The sequence below is a fragment of the Choloepus didactylus genome, chromosome 12 (genome assembly GCF_015220235.1).
Source record: "Choloepus didactylus isolate mChoDid1 chromosome 12, mChoDid1.pri, whole genome shotgun sequence".
In the NCBI taxonomy this organism is placed as follows: Eukaryota; Metazoa; Chordata; class Mammalia; order Pilosa; family Megalonychidae; genus Choloepus; species Choloepus didactylus.
Genome location: NC_051318.1, coordinates 20747879 through 20768059, shown reverse-complemented (window position 1 = coordinate 20768059; position 20181 = coordinate 20747879). Strand labels below are relative to the sequence as shown.

The window sequence follows — 20181 nt, the reverse complement described above, 5'->3', positions numbered from 1 at the left end:
TCTGATGTGAAGATTTGTTTTACCCAAAGGTTAGCTGTATGTCTTTCCTTAAAGACAAGCAAACAAAAACAAAACAATAAAACCCTGTCTGTATTGGTTATAAAGCAAAAATCAGTTCCATTTGGAAAATTTAGCCAATTAGAAACCTACAGTGTTCCTTTTCCTGGATATGGTGACTTGAAAAGTTTGGCAATTTGTATCTTCACACACACACACCACTCCCCAATCTAAAGCATTCATAATCTTTTTTAGCAGTTTTGGGCACCCGTTCTCACGGGGGCCTTCACAGCCTAAGCCTGGTGAAATTTACACTAAAAATTCCCGTAATTCCTCATGAGTTGACATCTAAAAAAAAAAGAGTAATGTTTAGTTTACTGGTATGTATCAGATCTATAACTAATTCCCATCCTTTTAGATGTCTGACACATTTTCCTGGCATTCAAAGATGCAGACATAATAAGATCTGGCCTCTTAAGTATTTATTTTCTGACCTTTAAAGAAAAAATGCAAAACATTGGACACCCACACGAACAATGCGCTATCTTCTGTCATGTAGCTAATTTCCCTATGACTTGGAATAGTGAGGAAATCTTGACCTGATCACATGAGATCTGTTGGACCAGGTGGTCTTGGGCCCTTTATGTGTTAACTTACTACATCTTTTAGTAATAGTGTATCTTAATTCTGGGTTGGCTCTGAGGCATGCTAATAATGGCCGTTTATTTTTTCCTTTGTATTTTTGAAGGAAACGCAACAGAAAAGGAGAGAAGAATGGCAAGGGCCTGAGGCATTTTTCAATGAAGGTTTGTGAGAAGGTTCAGCGGAAAGGAACCACTTCCTATAACGAAGTGGCAGATGAACTGGTTGCGGAGTTCAGTGCTGCTGATAACCATATTTTACCAAATGAATCAGTAAGTATGTGCTGAATGCCCTCATGGCTGGGAATAGCAGAGCCCACACTATTTTTTTTTTTAATCAGAAACAATTTCAGATGTACAGAAAATGTCGAGCGACAAAATTATTTTTTTCTCTTGACCCATTTGTTGCCGACATGTTACTCCGTCATCCCCCAATGTGTATTTACTTCAAACAAGGACATTCTCCTACATGGCCACAATATAGCCATTAAATCCTATGTATTAATATCGACCCATTACTACCCCCTATTGCCACCACCACTCTTGACTCCTGCGGACTCCCCTCCCTGTCTCACTCGGCTAACTAAAGTTTCACCAGTTGCCCCACTAAATATCTTTAGAGCAGAAGGATCCAGTTCATAGCCCTGTTATTCATGTAATTGTCAAGTTTCTTCACTCTCCTTCAATCTGGAATCTTGCCCCAGTCTTTCCCTGACTTGAGTGACGGTGACAGTTTTGGAGACTGCAGGATCTGATCTTTCTGTTTGGTTGTGAAGACTTATCCCTCAGTTTGGGTCTGATGTCCCCTCACGCTCAGAATTAGGCTGTGCTTCTCTGGCAGGAACGCCACAGAGAGCAGCTCGGCCCTGTCGGGGACTCCTGTCGGGACGCAGAGTTTTGACTGGTCTCCTGCCCGGGGCTGTGAACTTTGGTCGTTTGATGAAGGTGGCGTCCACCAGCCTTCTCCACTGTAGTTGATGAGAGTGTGTGGGGAAGTACTTTGAGACTGTAAATGTTCTCTTTCTCATCAGACTTTCAATTTATTCATTCTTTTATTTACTTATATCACTATGGATTCATAGTTTCCTGTTTTATTCAATAGGTTCTAATCTGTTACTCTCACTGTTTGTTTTGATGCTCAGAATTGGCCCAGACTTGGCTAATGGGTGTTGCTTCAAGCTGGCATATCTGTGCATACTGAGAACTCGTTCACACTGATGCCTGAAATTCCAGGCCAGCACCTCAGGGCTCATGCTAGTTTTCTCCCTTTCCGTGTTTGTAACTCCCTCTCCGACCCTGAAAAAACCTGATTTCCATTATCCTAAATATATTTACTTATTTGATGAATACCTGGAATGGAACCAGCCCCCTGTTGCCACCACCACCACTTTGACCTCTGCAGGGGTGCCCTCCCCATCTCACCCCTGTCACATCCTGAGAGCCACAGGACCCCAGGCCTCGACACCCTGCTTCAGGCTGCTGTGGTACCGCCCCTCACATCCCCCATCCCAGGCTGCGGGATTGAATTGTTCACAGAGAATGTCAGGTTAGGAGCTTCTCTGATAGGTTTATACCATATGAAGTGAATGAATGGTGTTCCTTCTTGAGTATGTTCACCTAGTCTGAAGTTTAAATTGTTTATTTACAAGCAATTTTTGACCTTTTTGGAAAATTAATGCTCTTTCTTTACCAGGCTTATGACCAGAAGAATATAAGACGACGAGTCTATGATGCCTTAAATGTCTTAATGGCCATGAACATTATCTCTAAGGAGAAGAAAGAAATCAAATGGATTGGTCTGCCTACAAACTCGGCTCAGGAATGTCAGAATTTAGAGGTACATATATAACCACTCTTATTTTTTAATTATGTCCAGGTAAATATGTCCCCAGACTATTCTATTTAAAGTAGGGGCTTTTGTTGTCTGTTCTACTGATAAGTTTTAAGGGTCTTTTGTTACATGCCCTCGTGCTGTCTGTGCGTAGCCAGGACCATGTGAGCAGATGTATTTTTATTCCTCTGGTACATATGTTTCCCTTTGTTTGTCAGTGTCTGATATTAAGCAAAAAATGGGAAACATCCCTGCCCCTTTCTTTCCTCTCTCATTTAACATTGACGAGAGGATGCTTCACAGTCTAACTGAACTCTGCTGTTAGTGGAGTTAAAGACTGGTATTGCCCCCCGAATTAGTTTGTTAAACTCTAGTGGAATCCTAGTTTGGGGAATTTAAAAAATATGTATCTCATAGCCATGTCCAAGGAATGAGAAGAGAAGGAGAAGAATATGTAGTTTTGAAATCAAACAAGAACTCACCTGGATCCTGTAGTACCCCCTATATTCTAGATCAGTCTGCTTCCCTACCTATTAGATTCTGGGTAAACATTTTTGGCAAGAACCTATTTAAGTGATGTTATGTGGATGTAGGTTTTAAAATATGCTTTATAAACAAATTGTGATGATTTCTTGTATTGGTGGTTTGTTTTGAAGGTAGAGAGACAGAGAAGACTTGAAAGAATAAAACAGAAACAGTCTCAACTTCAAGAACTTATTCTACAGGTAATAAAATACTTATCTTTGACAGCATGGTAATTTATATTTCTTCTATTAATTCAGTTCATTTAACAGCAGTATCTTTTCTTTTAAAATTCAGTTTTATTGAGATATATTCACATACCATACAGTCATCCATGGTGTACAGTCACCTGTTCATAGTACCATCATGTAGTTGTGCATTCATCACCGCAATTTTTGAACATTTCCTTTTACCAAAAAGAATAAAAAATGAAAGTAAAAAAAAGAACACCCAAATCATTCCATCACCCCATCCCACCCTATTTTTCATTTAGTTTTTGTCCACATTTTTCTACTCATACACTGGATAAAGGGAGTGTGAGCCACAAGGTTTTCACAATCACACTGTCACACCATGTAAGCTACATAGTTATACAGTCGTTACAAGAATCAAGACTACTGAGTTGCAGTTTGATAGTTTCAGGTATTTATTTCTAACTATTCCAGTACACTAAAACCTATAAAGGGATATTTATATAGTGCATAAGAATGCCCTCCAGAGTGACCTCTTGACTCCATTTGAAATCTCAGCCACTGAAATTTTATTTTGTTTCATTTTGCTTCCCTCTTTTGGTCAAGAAGATTTTCTCAACCCATGATGCCAGGTCTGGGCCATCCCTGGAGTCAGGTCCCATGTAGGGGGAAGGACTGTGAGTTCACCTGCCAAGTAGGCTTAGCTAGAGAGAGAGAGAGGGCCACATATGAGCAACAAAGAGGCACTCAAGGGGAGACTCTTAGGCACAATTATATAAGTAGGCTCTTAGCCTCTCTTTTGCAGTAACGAGCTTCGTAAGGGCAAGCTCCAAGATCGAGGACCCGGCGTACCAAACTGTCAGTCCTCAGTGTGTGTGAAAATACTAACAATAACCTAGGTGGGGATGTCCAACATTTCTGCATTTTTCCCCACCTCCTTAGGGGGTCCCTGTGAATATATTTTTATTCTCTAAATAGATGTGACTGCTGTAAGAGCTTACAATCTGGGGACCATTACAATAAGCGTTCCCCTGATAAGCTGTGCTCTAAGATTCAACTCTGAGTTTACACATTGTAGTTAGTCCATATTGGTGAGTGAGGCACTATAAAGTTTGTCTTTTTGTTTCTGGCATACTTCACTCAGAATGCTGTCCACCAGATCCATTCGCTTCACCTTGTTGTGTGTCTCACAGCTTCACTCCTTCTCTCAGTTGCTAAATATTCCGTTGTCTGCATACACCACAGTTCACCATTCTATTCCTCAGTCGATGTACCCTTAGGCCACCTCCACCCATTGCAAGTCATGAATATTGCCGCCATAAACATCAGTGAGCAAATGCCCATCATGTCCCTGCTCTCAGATCTTCCAAGTATATGCCCCATAATGAGGTTGCAGGACCTTACGGCCCCCACATACTTAGCTTCTTGTGGACCACCACACTGTCCTCCAGATAGACTACTCCGTTCTACTTCCCCGCCAACAGTAAACAGGTATATCTCTCTCTCCATGTTTTCTCTAGCACTTTTATCCCTATTTATATATTTTCCTACAATTCTATAGAGATATATTCACATACCATACAGTCATCCACAGTGTACAATCAGTTGTTCACAGTATCATCATATAGTTGTGCATTCATCACCACAATCAGCATTTGAACATATTCATTACTACCAAAAAAAATTTTTTTTTAAATAATAAAAAAGATAATTAAAAAAATACCGTACAGTACAATATAATGATAATGTCAGACATCACCACCACTACCAAGAATCCCATATCCTTCCCTTATATCCCCCTCTCATACATATTTACTTTTGGTATATTACCTTTGTTACATTTAATGAAAGCATATTACAATGTTACTGTTAACCATAGACTCCAGGTTGCTTTGATTATATTTTTTCCCTAATACCATCCCTTTTTCAGTACTTTAACAGCAGTATCTTGCAGTTGGAGAATATACTCCTACATGGTAAATAAAATCTCTACTTTGAGGTTTTGAATGTGAATTTCATAAATATTCATTGAACTCCTTCTGTGCAGGTGTTGCCAGGGACACAAGGCTCCTGTGCAGGTGTTGTCAGGGACATGGGCTCACAAGACATGGGCCTTGTTCCCAGAGAGAGAGAGAGAGAGAGAGAGAGAGAGAGAGTGTGTGTGTGTGTGTGAGTGTCTTTGTATTTGGTGGTCAGATAGGTTCCTGTAGGTTCCTCCAGCCCCTCTTGGACTCCTCAGTGCTCCCCTAGAGAGGATATCTGTTAGGTGGTGGGGAGCCATTGAGAATTTCTGAGAGGATCACAAGGTGCTTTAGAACGATGAATTTGGCAGCAGTTAATGAAGTGGTTGCAGTGGGCAGTGCCTGGAAATAGAACATCCAAGCAGGAAACTGGAAACTGGTACATGGTCCAAATCAGGAAAAAGGGCAGCAAAGACACAAAGGGAGAATATAACCGTTGAGGCCTTGAGGGAATCAGAACTTAATTTTGAGATTGGGGGAAGGAAGTGTCAGCGGAGTCTGAGGTTTTGTCCTGGGATCCTGGGGAAGTGTTGGGTCCAATAACCAGACAGAAAGGTCAGCAGGAGCAGCTGCTTTAGATTTGGTGACAAGAGCAGGGAAAGGAGGAGGAGTTCCATCCCAGACACGCAGGCTTTGAAGTGCTGGGAAGCGGCCCCACAGCTGGCCAAGGGACCTGCTGGAGAACAGTGAGCTCCACGGGGTGATGTTAGCGGCTAAGGTGGTGAGTGGACCCAGTGGGAGGAAGCCCGTCAAGAGAAGGCGGCAGAGATTAGGGTCTGTCCGCAAGAAAAGAGCCACACTAAAAAGCCAGGGGGTAAGAGATTTCAAAGAAAGAGTGGAAGGTCATTTGTGGCCCACGTTAAAGAAAGGCCAGGATGAGTGAGCCCAGACAGTTGGGTGTTTGCTGAACCAGCTCACGTTCACCACACCAGAGGATCTGTTTGCATTGGGTGCCAGGTCCTTAGACTTTGTGCTGCAAACCAATATTGATTTTGTATATTTTAATGCCATGCAAAGGAGCTTTTCCTTCAGGGGGCATCCACTTATTTGCATATGGAGGCACCTTATCCAAAACATTGATTGACATGTTTCACCAGTTAAAAGATGATTTAGAAGCATCATCTAGAATCCCGCTGTCCCGGGAGAGGTTAGGCACGTGGTCGTTGGCACCCTGCTGTATCAGGTTTGCCCTCGCTGGGCTGCTTCCAGGTGGATGCTTTGAGTGGGGCCAATGTGGGGAGTTGTGTGGAGCTGATGGCAAGGGGCCAAGAGGGCATAAGGAGAACCACAGTGCAAGTAGGCACAATCGCATCCCTCCTCTCCAGACCCTGGCGGCCCCGACATTCGAGGGGTTGCTAGGAGGCGTGAGTCAGGCTCTTGCTGCCTTCTCTTCCACCCGCTTGCCCCACTGGGATGAAATGTTCCTTTTCTTGGTGTCCCTCCTACACTGCAGCTACTTTCTGAAGAACCCAGCAGCTGCACCTCTCCCCTGCAGAGGCTCTGACTGACCTTCCTCAGGGCTGGGCCCACTGTGGCCCAGGGAAGTGCTCCGGCTCCAGTGTAAAGACATTCGTTTCAGGGCCCTGAAGCCTTAGTTTAGCTCCCTGGGTCTAGACCCCCAGGACACCCTCCGCCACACACCCACCTCCCCCTATAGGTGGAATCGCTTTAAAATATGATCCAGCTGGTGTTTCCATTTTCCTGGGATGCTCTAAATCTAACTAAATGTCCACCTCTCCCCGCCGTGGCCCTGCGGGTGTATGGGACACGTGGGCCACTGCACGTGTCCCCTCCTTTGAGAGGGAAGTGGGACAGAGGAGGTATGAGGGAGAAAAGGCCAGGCAGGGAATTTCAGCTTCCAAAATAGATTCTTCTCTTTTAATCCTTTTTCTTGGAAGATGTTTTTATTTAAATAGTGTGAATACTTGCATACCCCACTTTCTACATTCTGCTTTGAGTATGTGATGCTGTAGAATGGATCTTCTTTACTCCCTAATTCTAGAGAGCTGATGTGAGTTAGTTAGGTGTCTGCAGTCTACACAGAGCTGGCTCTCATCCCTAAAGGAGAGCTCACATAAACTCCTCCGGCTCTATCTTGTGGGGACTTGGGGAGAATGATCAAGAACCCTTCGGAGAAAAGATATTATATCACTACATAAAACGATGCTGTTGTTCCTACCAGTGGTGGCTAATCCGATTAGCATGTAAATTATTTCATTTGATTTTAGCAAATTGCCTTCAAGAATTTGGTGCAGAGAAACCGCCAAGCAGAGCAGCAAGCGAACCGGCCCCCTCCCTCCAACTCCGTCATCCACCTCCCATTCATCATCGTGAACACCAGCAAGAAGACCGTGATCGACTGCAGTATTTCTAACGACAAGTAGGTTGTTCATGGTCAAGAAGTTTTCCATCCACCCCTTTGTTTCAGCTGTGAGTTTTAAGTCGAACGTGAAGAAAATGCCATAGCCAGTTTCGTTAAAAAGAAAATAATCCTCTTGGTTAATATAATAAATGCAAATATCTCAATTTGTACTTATTAAATAGTCTTTTGGTAGAATTAATTTGCAGGTTTCTTTCTTACTTCCCTGATGACACATCTTTCTTTTAAGGAACACAGATAAAACTTAGAATTATTATTATTGGGAAAACTTCCTTAATGTTGCACGAAGAGCTACACAGTTATTTAGTGTCTGTCGTGGGGCGGTGACAGGCAGCACCTGAGCCTTAGTTAGAATATTCTGTATACCAGGAGGAGGTGGTTTTTTAGTATATTCTATGCCTGTAGTTTAGAGACAGGAATTTATAATAGCACTTGAACCCCTCATGCCATTTGTTGCTGAAGTTATTCATTTAATGTAGTTCAGAAATTTTTAAAAGATACACCAGATAAGAGGACTCTGAAGGAAGAGTTGAATATGTTTGGGGTGAGTGAGTGGATTCTGCATTGGGCACCTTAAATCAAGTGTGTGCACTTTCAGTCTCGGAAGCCAGATTGCGTTTCTCTGACTCACCTTTTCTCCCCTTCAGATTTGAGTATCTGTTTAATTTTGACAACACGTTTGAAATCCATGATGACATAGAAGTATTAAAGCGAATGGGAATGGCTTGTGGATTAGAATCAGGAAGCTGTTCTGCCGAAGACCTTAAAATGGCAAGAAGTTTGGTACCTAAAGCTCTGGAACCTTATGTGACAGGTCAGTCGAAGTCACAGTGATGACCTCAGTGGCGGCTGTATTTGCCCCAGTGAAGAACTGACCTCTCAGGGTTTGCTACATGTGGGGTCAAGGAATTAGGTGCAAGAGCAGCGAGACAGAGAAGGACTGCTTGACACAAGGACGGCAGGTGGTGATGGGAGAGTGGATGGTGATGAGCTCCATGTAAACCTAAGTGGTGTTGGAGCGGGCAGCTGACCTGTTAGGTGGTGCTGCCTGCCAGGATTGATTGTGGTTTGAGAGTTCACAGGTAGCACTTTGTGTGTTTGCCCGTGTCGTTCTTATGAGGAAGGCATTAAGAAGAGTCAGAATTTCATCTTCCAAATTTTGACCCAAAGTAGGGGGGAAATTGAAATTCTTGGAGGAATGAAACAGGCTTGGTGGCTTTTTTCCCCCTTCCTAAGTTGGTCAGTGGGTCACCATAAATAACACAGTAACCAAGAAAAAGCATTTTAGAAATTATTACTATTCTGCTCCTGTAAGATGATATAAATGACAACATAAACGTGGATGGCGTTTCTTTTTATGAGCCTTTATTCTGGTTCTGTAGCTTTCGTTCTGGTAACTTACCTGAATTGTCCTGGCCATGGTCTCACATTCTGTGTGGTGAGAAATTATAAACTGCTCTCTTATTTCTCATAATTCTCCTGTTGTCCTAAAATCATGGTCTGAATTTATTCCTTGAGAATCATTGCTTTGGAAGAGAGGTCGTACAATTCTTCCTTGTAACTGGAGGTTTCTTAAACTGTCCCAGAATAAATGAAAATTTGTCCCATTTTTAGATATCATCCAACGAAGACTAATCCTTCCCCATTTTTCAGTATCTGGCGAACTTCACTGACTTAGCACCTGATCCAAATGCTTGATGGTAGACTTCATTTAAGTCCATTTACTTTTGATTTGTTCTTAGTGGAGATAGGGCCACCATCCTCTAGACCATTATTCTCCAAAACGGAGTGCAGGTAACCATGGTGGTGTGTAGGATAGTCCTTGGGGAGCAGGGAGAAAAAACTTGTATATATGTTTGTTTTTATGTCATCCTTTGATTGCTACTTTTTGTCTTATAAGGTATATAATAATAATTGATGTGGTAGCATATGTATATTGTTTGTAAATAAATATACTTACATATCTTAAAGATTTTCATGCCTTTTTAGAAAGATTGGTAGGAGTATATGATTGAAAAAGCTGGAGAGCACCACACTAGACACACAGTAAGCTCCATGGGGGTAGGGACAGGGTGTGTTTTCTTCACCTTTGTATGGCATAGTTTGTGCCCAGTACGTAGTACATGTTCGGAAATACTGAGTGAATGAATCCTCTGAATCATCCTTTGTGTATTCAAAGATGTTCATAAGTTTCCCTTTAGCTGTCTTATTTCTGTATGCATAACCTTTAATTTTCTTAGACTGTCCATGCATCTTGAGATATTTACATGTTCTGTGAAGTTGACTTTTTTTCCTTTCTCTTTCAGAAATGGCTCAGGGATCAATCAGCGGTGTATTTGTCACATCATCAGGTTCAACTTCAAATGGCACAAGGCTTTCTGCCAGGTGACAGCAATTTTTAATTACATATGTGTGAGAGTGTGTGACAGCATCTGAGCCTTAGGTCGTGTTGGGGCTGCCGCACGGTGGAGGCCCCAGAGGGCTGGAGGACAAGTCCATGTGGTCGGCCGACACGGTTGACCTGTTAGGGTGAACCCTCCTTGCCAGACATTCCGTTTCTCAGCTCTGCAGGTCTCACAGGGTCTGCCACGGCAGTGAGATGTTTTGCTTGGCAGATTGAAAGGTTCCCCTCGATAAATTCCCCATAAATTGTGTAATAAACAACCTAAATTCCTCAGCTGTTTAGAATTTGATTAATTCTGCTAAGACAGCATAGATTCTCAACACTTTTCTGGAAGTGATTTCTTAATTTACACCCCCATTACCCTCAGCCTCACCCCCACATTCAGAGACCATTTCAGAGAAAGCAGGATTTAGGAAATGACAGTAATAGCTTGCCTCTTGTGTGGAGAGTAGCTTTCTTTTTTTGAGAGGTTGGGTTCTTTCTCCCTAAAAAGTAAAAATAATATGTTTGTTATTTTCTTAAAATTTAGCACTCAGTAAAGTAGTAGTGGCAAAAATCACCCCAAATCCTACTACCCACGGGCAGCCACAAATGACAGACGGAATATTTCTCTCCAGATTTTTTTCCAACAATTGAGATCACAATGTGTATATAATTTTGTCCCTTGCTTCTTTTTTTCACTTTACATCTCATCATATGTATTTTTCTGTTATTATAGGAGATTTATTTTTAAATAGAAGTAGAGTTAACATGTGACCTAGCAATCCCACTTTTGCCAGTTTACCCTAAGAAGGTAATTGTACAAGAGCAGAGCAGTGTCACGTCTCTGTATTTGTTTCAGTGTATTTAAGATAATTATAAGATAATTTCAATATTAGCTATTAACAAAATTTTATTAACTGATTTTTACATTATTGTTTTTACTAAAAATAGTAACTGATTTTTACATTATTGTAGAGTTACTACTTTATATATTACTTTATATTAATCTTGAATAGTAATAGAATGTTAAATTTAATTTCTTAAAATACAAAATAAATTTAAAATAAGTTAGGAACTATCTATGGGTCCAGCAGTAGAGATTGAGTTAGTAAATTATGGTATGAACATACCTAAAATGGAATATTCTGCAGCCATTAAAAATAATTTGGATTTATATATGACGTATACAGAGGCCATAGCATATTAAGTGAGTCAAATAGTTATAGGATGATTCATATAACAAACAAATGTAGGCAGTATAGCAAAGTGGTAAGCGTAGAGGTCTTGGAGTCAGGGCTAGGCTTGGAAATCCAGGTTCTGTGCACCTTGGTTTCCTCATCTGTAGAATGGGACTAATAATACTTTATTGATTTGTGTAAAGATTAGTGAGATGATAATGTTAGTAGAGTACTTTGTATAACAGCTTGCATATGGCAAGCTTTTGATAAGTATCAGTTGTCTTTGCTTTTAATTATAAATCTCTAACTATATGGATATGAATAGAGGTTAGTTTGTAAAATGTTTAACACTGGTTATTCCAAGAGGTGCACTTTGGATATTATTTTAAAACATAGATGATTAAATTTTATTGATTATTTATTGATTGATTAAATTTTTCAGTGACCACAAGTCAGTTTTTATAACAAGAAAAACAATAAAGCTATTGTCATTTCAGAAGAAAAACTAATGTTAATAGTTGCATGGTATTATGTTTTATGGAGGCACTATAATTTAATTAGTCTCCTTTATATTGGGCATCTAGGTGGTTTCCCACTATAAGAAAAGCTACATTGAGCAGCTTTATGGCTAAAATTTTCACCAGTTCTTATTTGTTTTGCTAGGCAAGATTTCCCAGTCGTAGAATTACTTTAATCAAGAAACATAATGCTTAATGGTTTTTTTATTGTATAAAATTAATAAATACCAAGTAAAATGTATTGAAGTTTATGCATATGATTTGTGCTAATAGGAAAATATCTTTTAATGTTACAATGCATTGTCAAGCTCTGGCTTAAGGTAAGTTTTTCTGGTGCTACAAACCTTTTAGGGTTCTTAATACAGGTGTACCTTGGAGATAGTGAGGGTTCAGTTTCAGACCACTGCAATAAAGCGAATATCACAATAAAGCAAGTCTCGTGAATTTTTTGGTTTCCCCATGCATATAAAAGTATATTATACTGTAGTCTATTAAGTGTGCAATAGCATTATGTCCAAAAACAATGTAATGCCTTAATTAAAATGTGTAAAATGTGACACAGAGACATGGAGTGAGCATGTGCTGTTGGGAAAATGGCGCCTCCTGATAGGCTCGCTTGATGCTGGGTTGTTGCCACAAACCTTTAATTTGTAAAAAACAAACAAACAAAAACATAATATCTGCAAAGCACAATAAAGCAAAGTGCAATAAAACGAGATGTGCCTGTATATGTTGGCAAATTAACACAACACTCTTTGATATTTCATCCCCCCAGAAACTCTTTTTCAAGTGGCATTATGGCCACATTCCCAATACAGTTCCAACCCTTTCATGTCCTGATAGCTTTAAAAGGATTTAATTGTTTAAAAACTAATCTTATTCATTTTGTGTAAAATAGTGAAAGGCATATAAGTTGGAATAGCGAGAGGTATGTTAGTACTGTACTTGAGACTTTTCTTGGGACAATATCGTAGTCTTTTATTTAAAATTATGATAGGTGTTCTCAGCTTTCATTTGAGTTGTCTCTATCAAATTTAAATTCCCAAATTTAAAATTTGGCATCCCATCAATACTTGGTGTTTCTTAGAATACTTTTTCTTGCTGCCCAACTCAAATGTTAAGTATTAATCAAAGTTACTTCTAATGATAACCTAATTATAAGCCATAGTGGAAGTGTACATCTGTCCCTCTTCTCCTTTCCATTACTAATATAGGTGACCACTTGTTGATCCTATGAGATAATTAATGAAACCCCACAAGCATCCTTTTCTGTGTTATTTATAAGACATATTGGTTGTCCAGGAGTTCTGTATTCAAGAAGACAAGGGCTGGAAGACAAATGAAAAGAATGAAAACTAATTGTAAAGTGTTGCTCTTCTGTGTTGTATATATTTGACTTTTTTTCCATTTGTTTGTATGATTCTGGGGGTGGGGGTGGGGGGTGGTGAGGAAGCCCTAAACTTGTTTTAAATACCCAGCCTGTCATTTGAATCTGGCCTTTGAGTTAAGGTAACAAGAAAGTGGGTCAGAACTCTTCACTGACCCCTGCTGCTTCTTCTTGCAGTGACTTGACCAACGGTGCAGATGGGACATTGGCCACAAGTTCCAGCGGGTCTCAGTACAGCGGCTCCAGGGTGGAGACGCCCGTGTCTTATGTCGGGGAAGATGATGATGACGACGATGACTTTAATGAAAATGATGATGAAGACTGATTTTCTTGACTTGTAGACTCCCCTTCCCCCTTCAAATTCAGCTTCAGGAAAAAATTGTTAGGGAAGAGAAACTTTTGTTTTTTTAATGTGGGTTTTTCTCTTTTCTTTTTGGCCTACTCCCAAGAAGATATTGGTAAGCTATTGACTTTAGATACGCACCTCCAATAAGCAAGCAAGGATGTTTTTTTGTAGGATTTTTTAAAATGTGGTGTGGATGTGTGTTTTGACACCAGTGTGCTGATGCAGAGTCTTTATTTACTTCTTAGGATTTTGTGTTTTCATTTTCTAATTTTTTTTTTTTAAATTCAGAGTTCATTTTTGCCCCCTTAACAATTCTGCTGAGTTTGCTGAAGAAATTGTACATCATCCACATCAATGACAATAAAATGCTATCCTTTTGTGGAAAATGGTACACTGAATGCCCATTTATTTGCAGTGTGTTTTGAATGGTGCCACTAACCAATGGATAGCAAGATGACATAGCAAGTTTTTATTTTATTAAATCATGCAGTGTCCAAAGAACCAAGCAAAATAGCAAAGCTCTACTTTTTTAAACATTAAGCGCCATAAATTTTATTATGCCTTTATTTTCCCTTAAATTATCTAAACTATTGTGATTCCATCAAGCTTATACTTTTTTTTTGCTCTATTTTGTAGCAAATTACAAAGGTTTTTTTGTTTGTTTTTGTTTTTGTTTGTTTGATAAAAGTTTATTGCCATGCTGGTGCAGCTATATAAACTATCTTGAAGGCTTGGAATGGTTTATTGCTTATGGTAAAATTTGCCTGATTTCTTACAGGCAACGTTTGGAAACTTTTTATTATATAGTTGTTTACATACTTCTAAGTCTATCATTTAAAGACATGTACTGAAACAAATGTTGTATTTGTTTCGTAAGCATCTTCCTGTAATCTATTATAAAGTTGAAATTAAATATAGAGAATGTTTTAACAGTTTTTTAACTCAAAATTTGTCAATCATTTTTAATAGTTCTTTTTTTATAAAAAGAAAAAAGGAATTTCAGGACAGGCAGTAGTCTCTTTTAAAATTTATTCACAAAACAATTAACTGCACAGTTGCTGTTAGCTGCCTGTTCTAAAACGATAGTCTTTTTATTGAAACACAAATAAACTTTTCTGTAATATTTTATGGAATATAAAGAGACTTTAATTGTTTGACTTGTTTAACTTGGCACTGTTAGTTTTTATTAATAAAACGTGCATGGGCATTTTAAACAAGCTCTGTGTTTTTCTAATTCAGGATCATTGCCTAGAAATTGTTTTTAGCTTGTCAGTCTTGCTTTACAGCTGACTGAAAAGTAGGTTCTCAGGGCCAGGAGTTGTGTGCTGGTAATTAATGTTCGTTGGCGTGACGACCCCTTCCCTATCGGAAGCCCTGTCTTAGGCACCGTCCTCTGACCAGAGAGGCTCCGGTGGCTTGTTCTGAAGTTTTCCCTGATGGAGGTGGGGGAGCGGGGAGGTGCCCCCCTTCAACCATGGGGTGGGGGTGGGCAGGGGCTGCAGGAAGCAGCTAACGCTATTCACATGGTTGCCAGTGGTGGGGAGAAGTTTGTTCCTTGACTTTTTCCTGAATCCTAAAAATTGAGACAGATTTTACATTTTGACTTTCAGAACGAATAGGATCATACGGTATGGAAGGAGAGTTAAGCATTCTATTTGAGTTGGCTAAATAAATCACTGAATATTTAAATATAAGACTGTGGATTTTATAGAAGAATCAGTATGGAAGAAGGAAGTAGAAACTGGTCCTTTTGTCCTAATGTTGAATTTACTTTAAATACCTCGTGGGTGGCAGAACATAGAAACAATGGTGGGGAAGCAACAGCTTGTAGAATTTTCCATGTAGGTAAACGTACAGTCTGCACTTTTGTGTTCAGGGTGAATATCTAGCAGTCCGGTTATCTGTGTGCGTATTTGTTCATCCAGCTTATATTGGAGCCCCCATCGCGAGCCTCACCCTGCACTGGGGACTGGAACACAAGAGCTAATTGATTGCACAGGGCGTTGTATGCAGGTTTGTGGGCTTGTTCTGAAGCATTTGGGGAGGAAGCAGCATCACATTTCCTTGGAATATTGTCTGGATTGGAGAAGGCAAGGTGGGAGGCCAAGAACTGGGGTTCTAGCAGGTCTGGGCTAGAGATGGTGAGTTTTTGGACTAAAGTCAAGAGACAAGAAAAAATTCAAGGGCAGCCTCAGCAGGGCTCTGTTCTGGTTAGATGTTGTGGTTTTGGCTTTGAAGGAGCGGTTTGGCTTGTTGGCTCGTGTGGGCTGCGTTGGGTTTGAGGAGGATCTTGTGGGAGGTGCTGGTAAGGGGGGGCTGTGGGTCTGAGCAGCGGCACCCATTTGGGAGATGTCAGTGTGAAGTGGTGGTTTGAGCCATGGGTGTGTGAGAAAGAATAGGATGGCCGGGGGAGGAAATGACAGCATGAAGAGGGAGGTGTGGGGACAAAGCATGTGCAGTCAGGGGGCGTCAAGGAGGAGAGGCCCTCGTGGGAAAGGGCGGGAGAGTCTTTGTCTCCAGAGCTCAGGGAAGGGCTGCAGATGCCTGCTTGGGCTCATCAGCTTAGGACATCACCAGTCACCTTCACAGTTTTCTCAAGTGGGTGGTGGCAGAATCCAAAGTTGGTTGGTTGAGGAGTCAGTGGAAAGCGAGAAAGTTGAAGGAGTGATACTGCATGAACTCCTTTTGCAAGAAGTTCAGCGTTGAAAGTAAAGACAAAGAAGCCTGTAGCTGAGAGAGGACCCTGGTCTTGGGGAGCCACTTACCAGCTCTTGGGGAAGGAGTCAGTGGCAAGGCAGAGCTGGATGGGGACAGGATCAGGGACATAAGGAGAGGCATGAACCCTCCTGGAGCGATGGATTTTCCCAGAGGTAGCATGAGTAAAGAAACATATTTGTAGCCATAGAGTTGAATTTTTATTTTCTCTGGGAAGCAGGAAGAGAGAATCTCCTGGGAGTGAGAAGTAAACGAGGAAAATATATTTCAGTTGAATTAATGTTGGTACCAGGTAATGGCTGGCAGAATACTTGAATGAACGAATTTAATTCTTTGATTGTACTAGAGCCACCTGTATTCTCTCACCTGCTTTTACTATTTAATAAACAGAAGTGCTCTATTGGCAGCAGGCTTCTGAGACACCTTCTATTTTCTTGGGTTCTCATACATCATAGCTATTCAGAAGCTTATTTTATACTGAGATAATATTATAGGCAACTTGTTTTACATTTGGGGCTGTTTAATAAACATAACTTTCTACCCACATCACATACACCCAGAGGGGAAAGGGGAAATGGATTGATGAAAAAGAGAATCCGACCATCTCATATATTTGGTTTTGAAATGTAGTGGGGACGTTGGGCACTTGTGAGCCTGGGTACCCCACTGCCTCCTCATACCCACTTCCCAACCTGAGCCACATGATGGAGAAGTGTGGGGAACGCCGGGAGGCCTGGGGCTGCAAGGTTAGGTCGGCTGTTCTCCCGAGTCCAGTCACCTTCTGTGTTGGTACCCAAACCTTGTGTCATTGGTCATTGCCCTTGCATATTCAAGCTAACATAATACTAAAATTTCTTAATGACTAGTCTGAGTATTCTGTAACGAATGTTTTGAAAAGTTTTGTAACAATTAAAACAACTATGAGTAGTTGATTCCCAAAAATATGAAGGCTTTTGGATATTTGGATCTGCATTGTGTTGACTTTTTCCTGTGTTAATACAGCAACAGTAAGAGTTGACATTTATTTGAGCACTTCTTGCGTGCTTCGCACTGTGCTCAGGGCTTTAATGGAGATATATGTTAGCTAATTCTTACACCCCTGTTAGGAAGTAGGTACAAGGGAGGAAACAGAGGCCTGGAGATAAAATCACTTAGCTGGTGAGGAGCGCAAACACTTGAACTTAGGTCTCTGACACCAAAACCTGCTGCACATTGATGGCCACACTTCAGCACCTCCAGAGATGTTTGGATGGATTCTCATCTAAGGCTCGTTCTCAAACTCTCCTACATTTTTAGCACTACCGTTAGGGATAGTTCAAGAATTTCTTTCCAAGGGGAGGTTTAGTGGCTTTCTGGGGCAGTGCTTTCAGGCTTGGGCAGACAGGGATGAGGTACAGTGGGAACCAGCAGCACTGCAAACTTTATTTTTTTAAAAAAATTACCATCTACTATCACCGTAATTTCCTATTACCTTTCCTTTCCAAGTCAAACTGCCTGGGTTTCACCTTTCTGAGTCTCAGTTTCCTTATCTTTGAAATGGAAATAATATGTAAGAGGGATGATGATCCCCCAGTTAGCCGTGACAGTCCTGCTGCATCCCCGCCCTGCCCCCCTTCGTCTCTGAGCCTTTCCTCCTGGAATTCCCCCTGGCTCTGGCTCTCATTTCCGAGGTCCAGCTCCGTTCACTCTTGTGTTTCAGGCCCCAAGTTTCAGCCTGTTGAGGGATGCAGCCGTTTGAATGTTCCACTGTCATCTCAGTTCTCCTAACTTTTTAATTTCTCTTCCTGAGGATCACCGTTTATCCTCTCCTTTTCCCCCACCTTCCCATCGTCTCTCCCAGGGCGGAGCCACTGCCCTGGGTCAGTGCTGGGCGCCCCTCTCCTGGTTTCCAGCCGTAACCCCACCTGACTTGCTTGTTTCCCTTTTTGCTTCCTACCTTCTGCTGAATTTTAAAACATTGCTGTCATTCTGCTTCTTAGCTTGCTAAAAAGATAAACTCTTCACTGACTTCTAAAAAGTAAAGTGAAATTCAGACTTCATTTTTGGAGCCTGGCCCCAAACTACCTTCCCATATTTTAACTTCTTACCACCCAAAGTTCACCTGGGAGCTTGCTAGAAACACAGAATCTGTGCGCCCACTCTGGGCCTGCTGGATCGGAATCTGCAAGAGCCCCAGCTGATGGGTGCGTGCCTTCCGGCTGGACAGGTGCCTGCCCTGCGTCTTCCGTAAAGCCGCCCTCACCAGCAATTTGGAGATGTTCGTTTCTGCCCCTGGTAACTTCTGAAAGAAATACTAGCTGTATTGTGTCATAGATTTATGTTTTTCCCTACTTTTCAAATTCTATGTGTCCAGCCTTAGTTGTGTTCTTGCCCTTTGCAGTGTATGTGAGTCTTCAAGGGGAGGTGCCTCAAAACAGTCCACTGGGGTCTGAGAACAAAACGGAGACTTTAATTTACACTTATTTGTAATATCTCCTTTAAAACTTTTTTGTGTGTTTTATAAAGTACAAAATACTATTAGTATTATCATGTACCTGTATAATATAAATAAGTATCCACACTGATAGTGTTGGCTCAAAATTGTTTTTTATTGCTAGGGCTAAGCAATGCAAAATGTTTGGTACAATGTCTTGCATAGCATAGTTATTCAATAAATTAATTCAGTTAACCTTTTAAAATACTTATGAATTTTTTTTTTTTTGGTCTTCCCTCACATACTTTGTTTTTAATGGTGTTCTTTTTTATAGGCTTTTATGCTGGTTTTTCATTTGCTTGGTGTGTTATAGTTTTTCAAATGCCAGTCAGTTGGATGTAGCTTTGTATGTATTTCTCTTCACAGTAACATTCAACTTGACACTTGCTTGAGCTTGAGAAGAACACCCAAACCTCACATAACTGTTCGGGCAGGAAGGCCATTGTTTGGGTTGGAAGTGAGTGAATCATCAGTGAGAGCAGGTTTGTTTGCTTGGACAAATGCTCTCTTTTCAGTTTTTTCTGAAGTGGATTAGAGTCACAGACTTTCACCTTCTTGAATGTTGGAGGATTGACTTGGGGTGTCATGCTTGTGTTTGGCAAAAGGAAAAATTAACCAGTATTTTAAATTATAATTGATTGTTAACAGTCTATCAAACTGATGATATCCTTGATATCTTACTTATGTCCTCGAACTATACTTTGCTGTACTGTCGGTGTAAGTGAATGTTAGTTCACAGCCCCCAGGCCACTTTTTAGGTAATTTCCCTCACTTGCAATAGAAACTTTTTTAAAAAGTTTTTTGAAGAAGGAGGTGTTTAATTTTTAGTTTTTGCCCATATCAGAAAAGACACGACTGTTTTGTGTAGAATAAGACATTTGTGTAGAATAAAGACTAAAACTTAAATGTTTTAGCTTTATGATTTAGGAATTGCATTCTTAAAAGCAAGAATTCAGAGTATACATTATTATAAGCCATGTTTTATATCTACACGTTAATAGCTTTTATGTTAATATGGGTAATGGTTCATATTAAGAATAGAAAAAAAAATTATGGTAGGAAAAGTAAGTTCTCTAAGAAAGAGCTTATTTTAGTGTCCTTGTAATTGGCGAGTTGCAGCCTTAGGTTACCGTCTTAACCCCATGTGCTGGTTTGAATGTGTTGTGTCCCCCAAATGCCATTATCTTTGTAGGGGCAGACGTTTTTGGTGCTGGTTGGATTTGCTTGGAATGTGCCCCACCCAGCTGTGGGAGATGATTCTGATGAGGTGTTCCCATGGAGGTGTGGCCCGGCCCATTCAGGGTGGGCCTTTATCAGTGGAGCTATATAAATGAGCTGACTCAAAGAGAGGAAACGGAGTGCAGCTGGGAGTGATGTTTTGAAGAGGAGCAAGCTTGCTAGAGAGGAACGTCCTGGGAGAAAGCCGTTTTGAGGCCGGAGCTTTGGAGCAGACGCCAGCTGCCTTCCTAGCTAGCAGAGGTTTTCCGGACGCCATTGGCCATCCTCCGGTGAAGGTACCCGATTGCTGAGGTGTTACCTTGGATGCTTTGTAGCCTTAAGACTGTAACTGTGTAGCTAAATAAACCCCCGTTTTA

The 20181-nt window shown here is 40.9% G+C and overlaps 1 protein-coding gene across 5 annotated transcripts in view; it reads left to right on the top strand.

The window, feature by feature from the left end:
* Nucleotides 1–14606, top strand: part of TFDP1 (transcription factor Dp-1) — a 127769-nt gene extending 113163 nt beyond the window's left edge. For all 5 annotated transcript variants that reach the window (XM_037800454.1, XM_037800452.1, XM_037800455.1 and 2 more), the window contains 7 exons: nt 746–911; nt 2332–2475; nt 3126–3194; nt 7432–7583; nt 8231–8397; nt 9890–9968; nt 13230–14606. In XM_037800454.1, the coding sequence (XP_037656382.1) occupies nt 746–911; nt 2332–2475; nt 3126–3194; nt 7432–7583; nt 8231–8397; nt 9890–9968; nt 13230–13377 (925 nt within the window). In that variant the 3' untranslated portion in view covers nt 13378–14606. The remainder of the gene's footprint in view (nt 1–745; nt 912–2331; nt 2476–3125; nt 3195–7431; nt 7584–8230; nt 8398–9889; nt 9969–13229) is intronic.
* The last annotated feature ends 5575 nt before the right edge of the window (nt 14607–20181 follow it).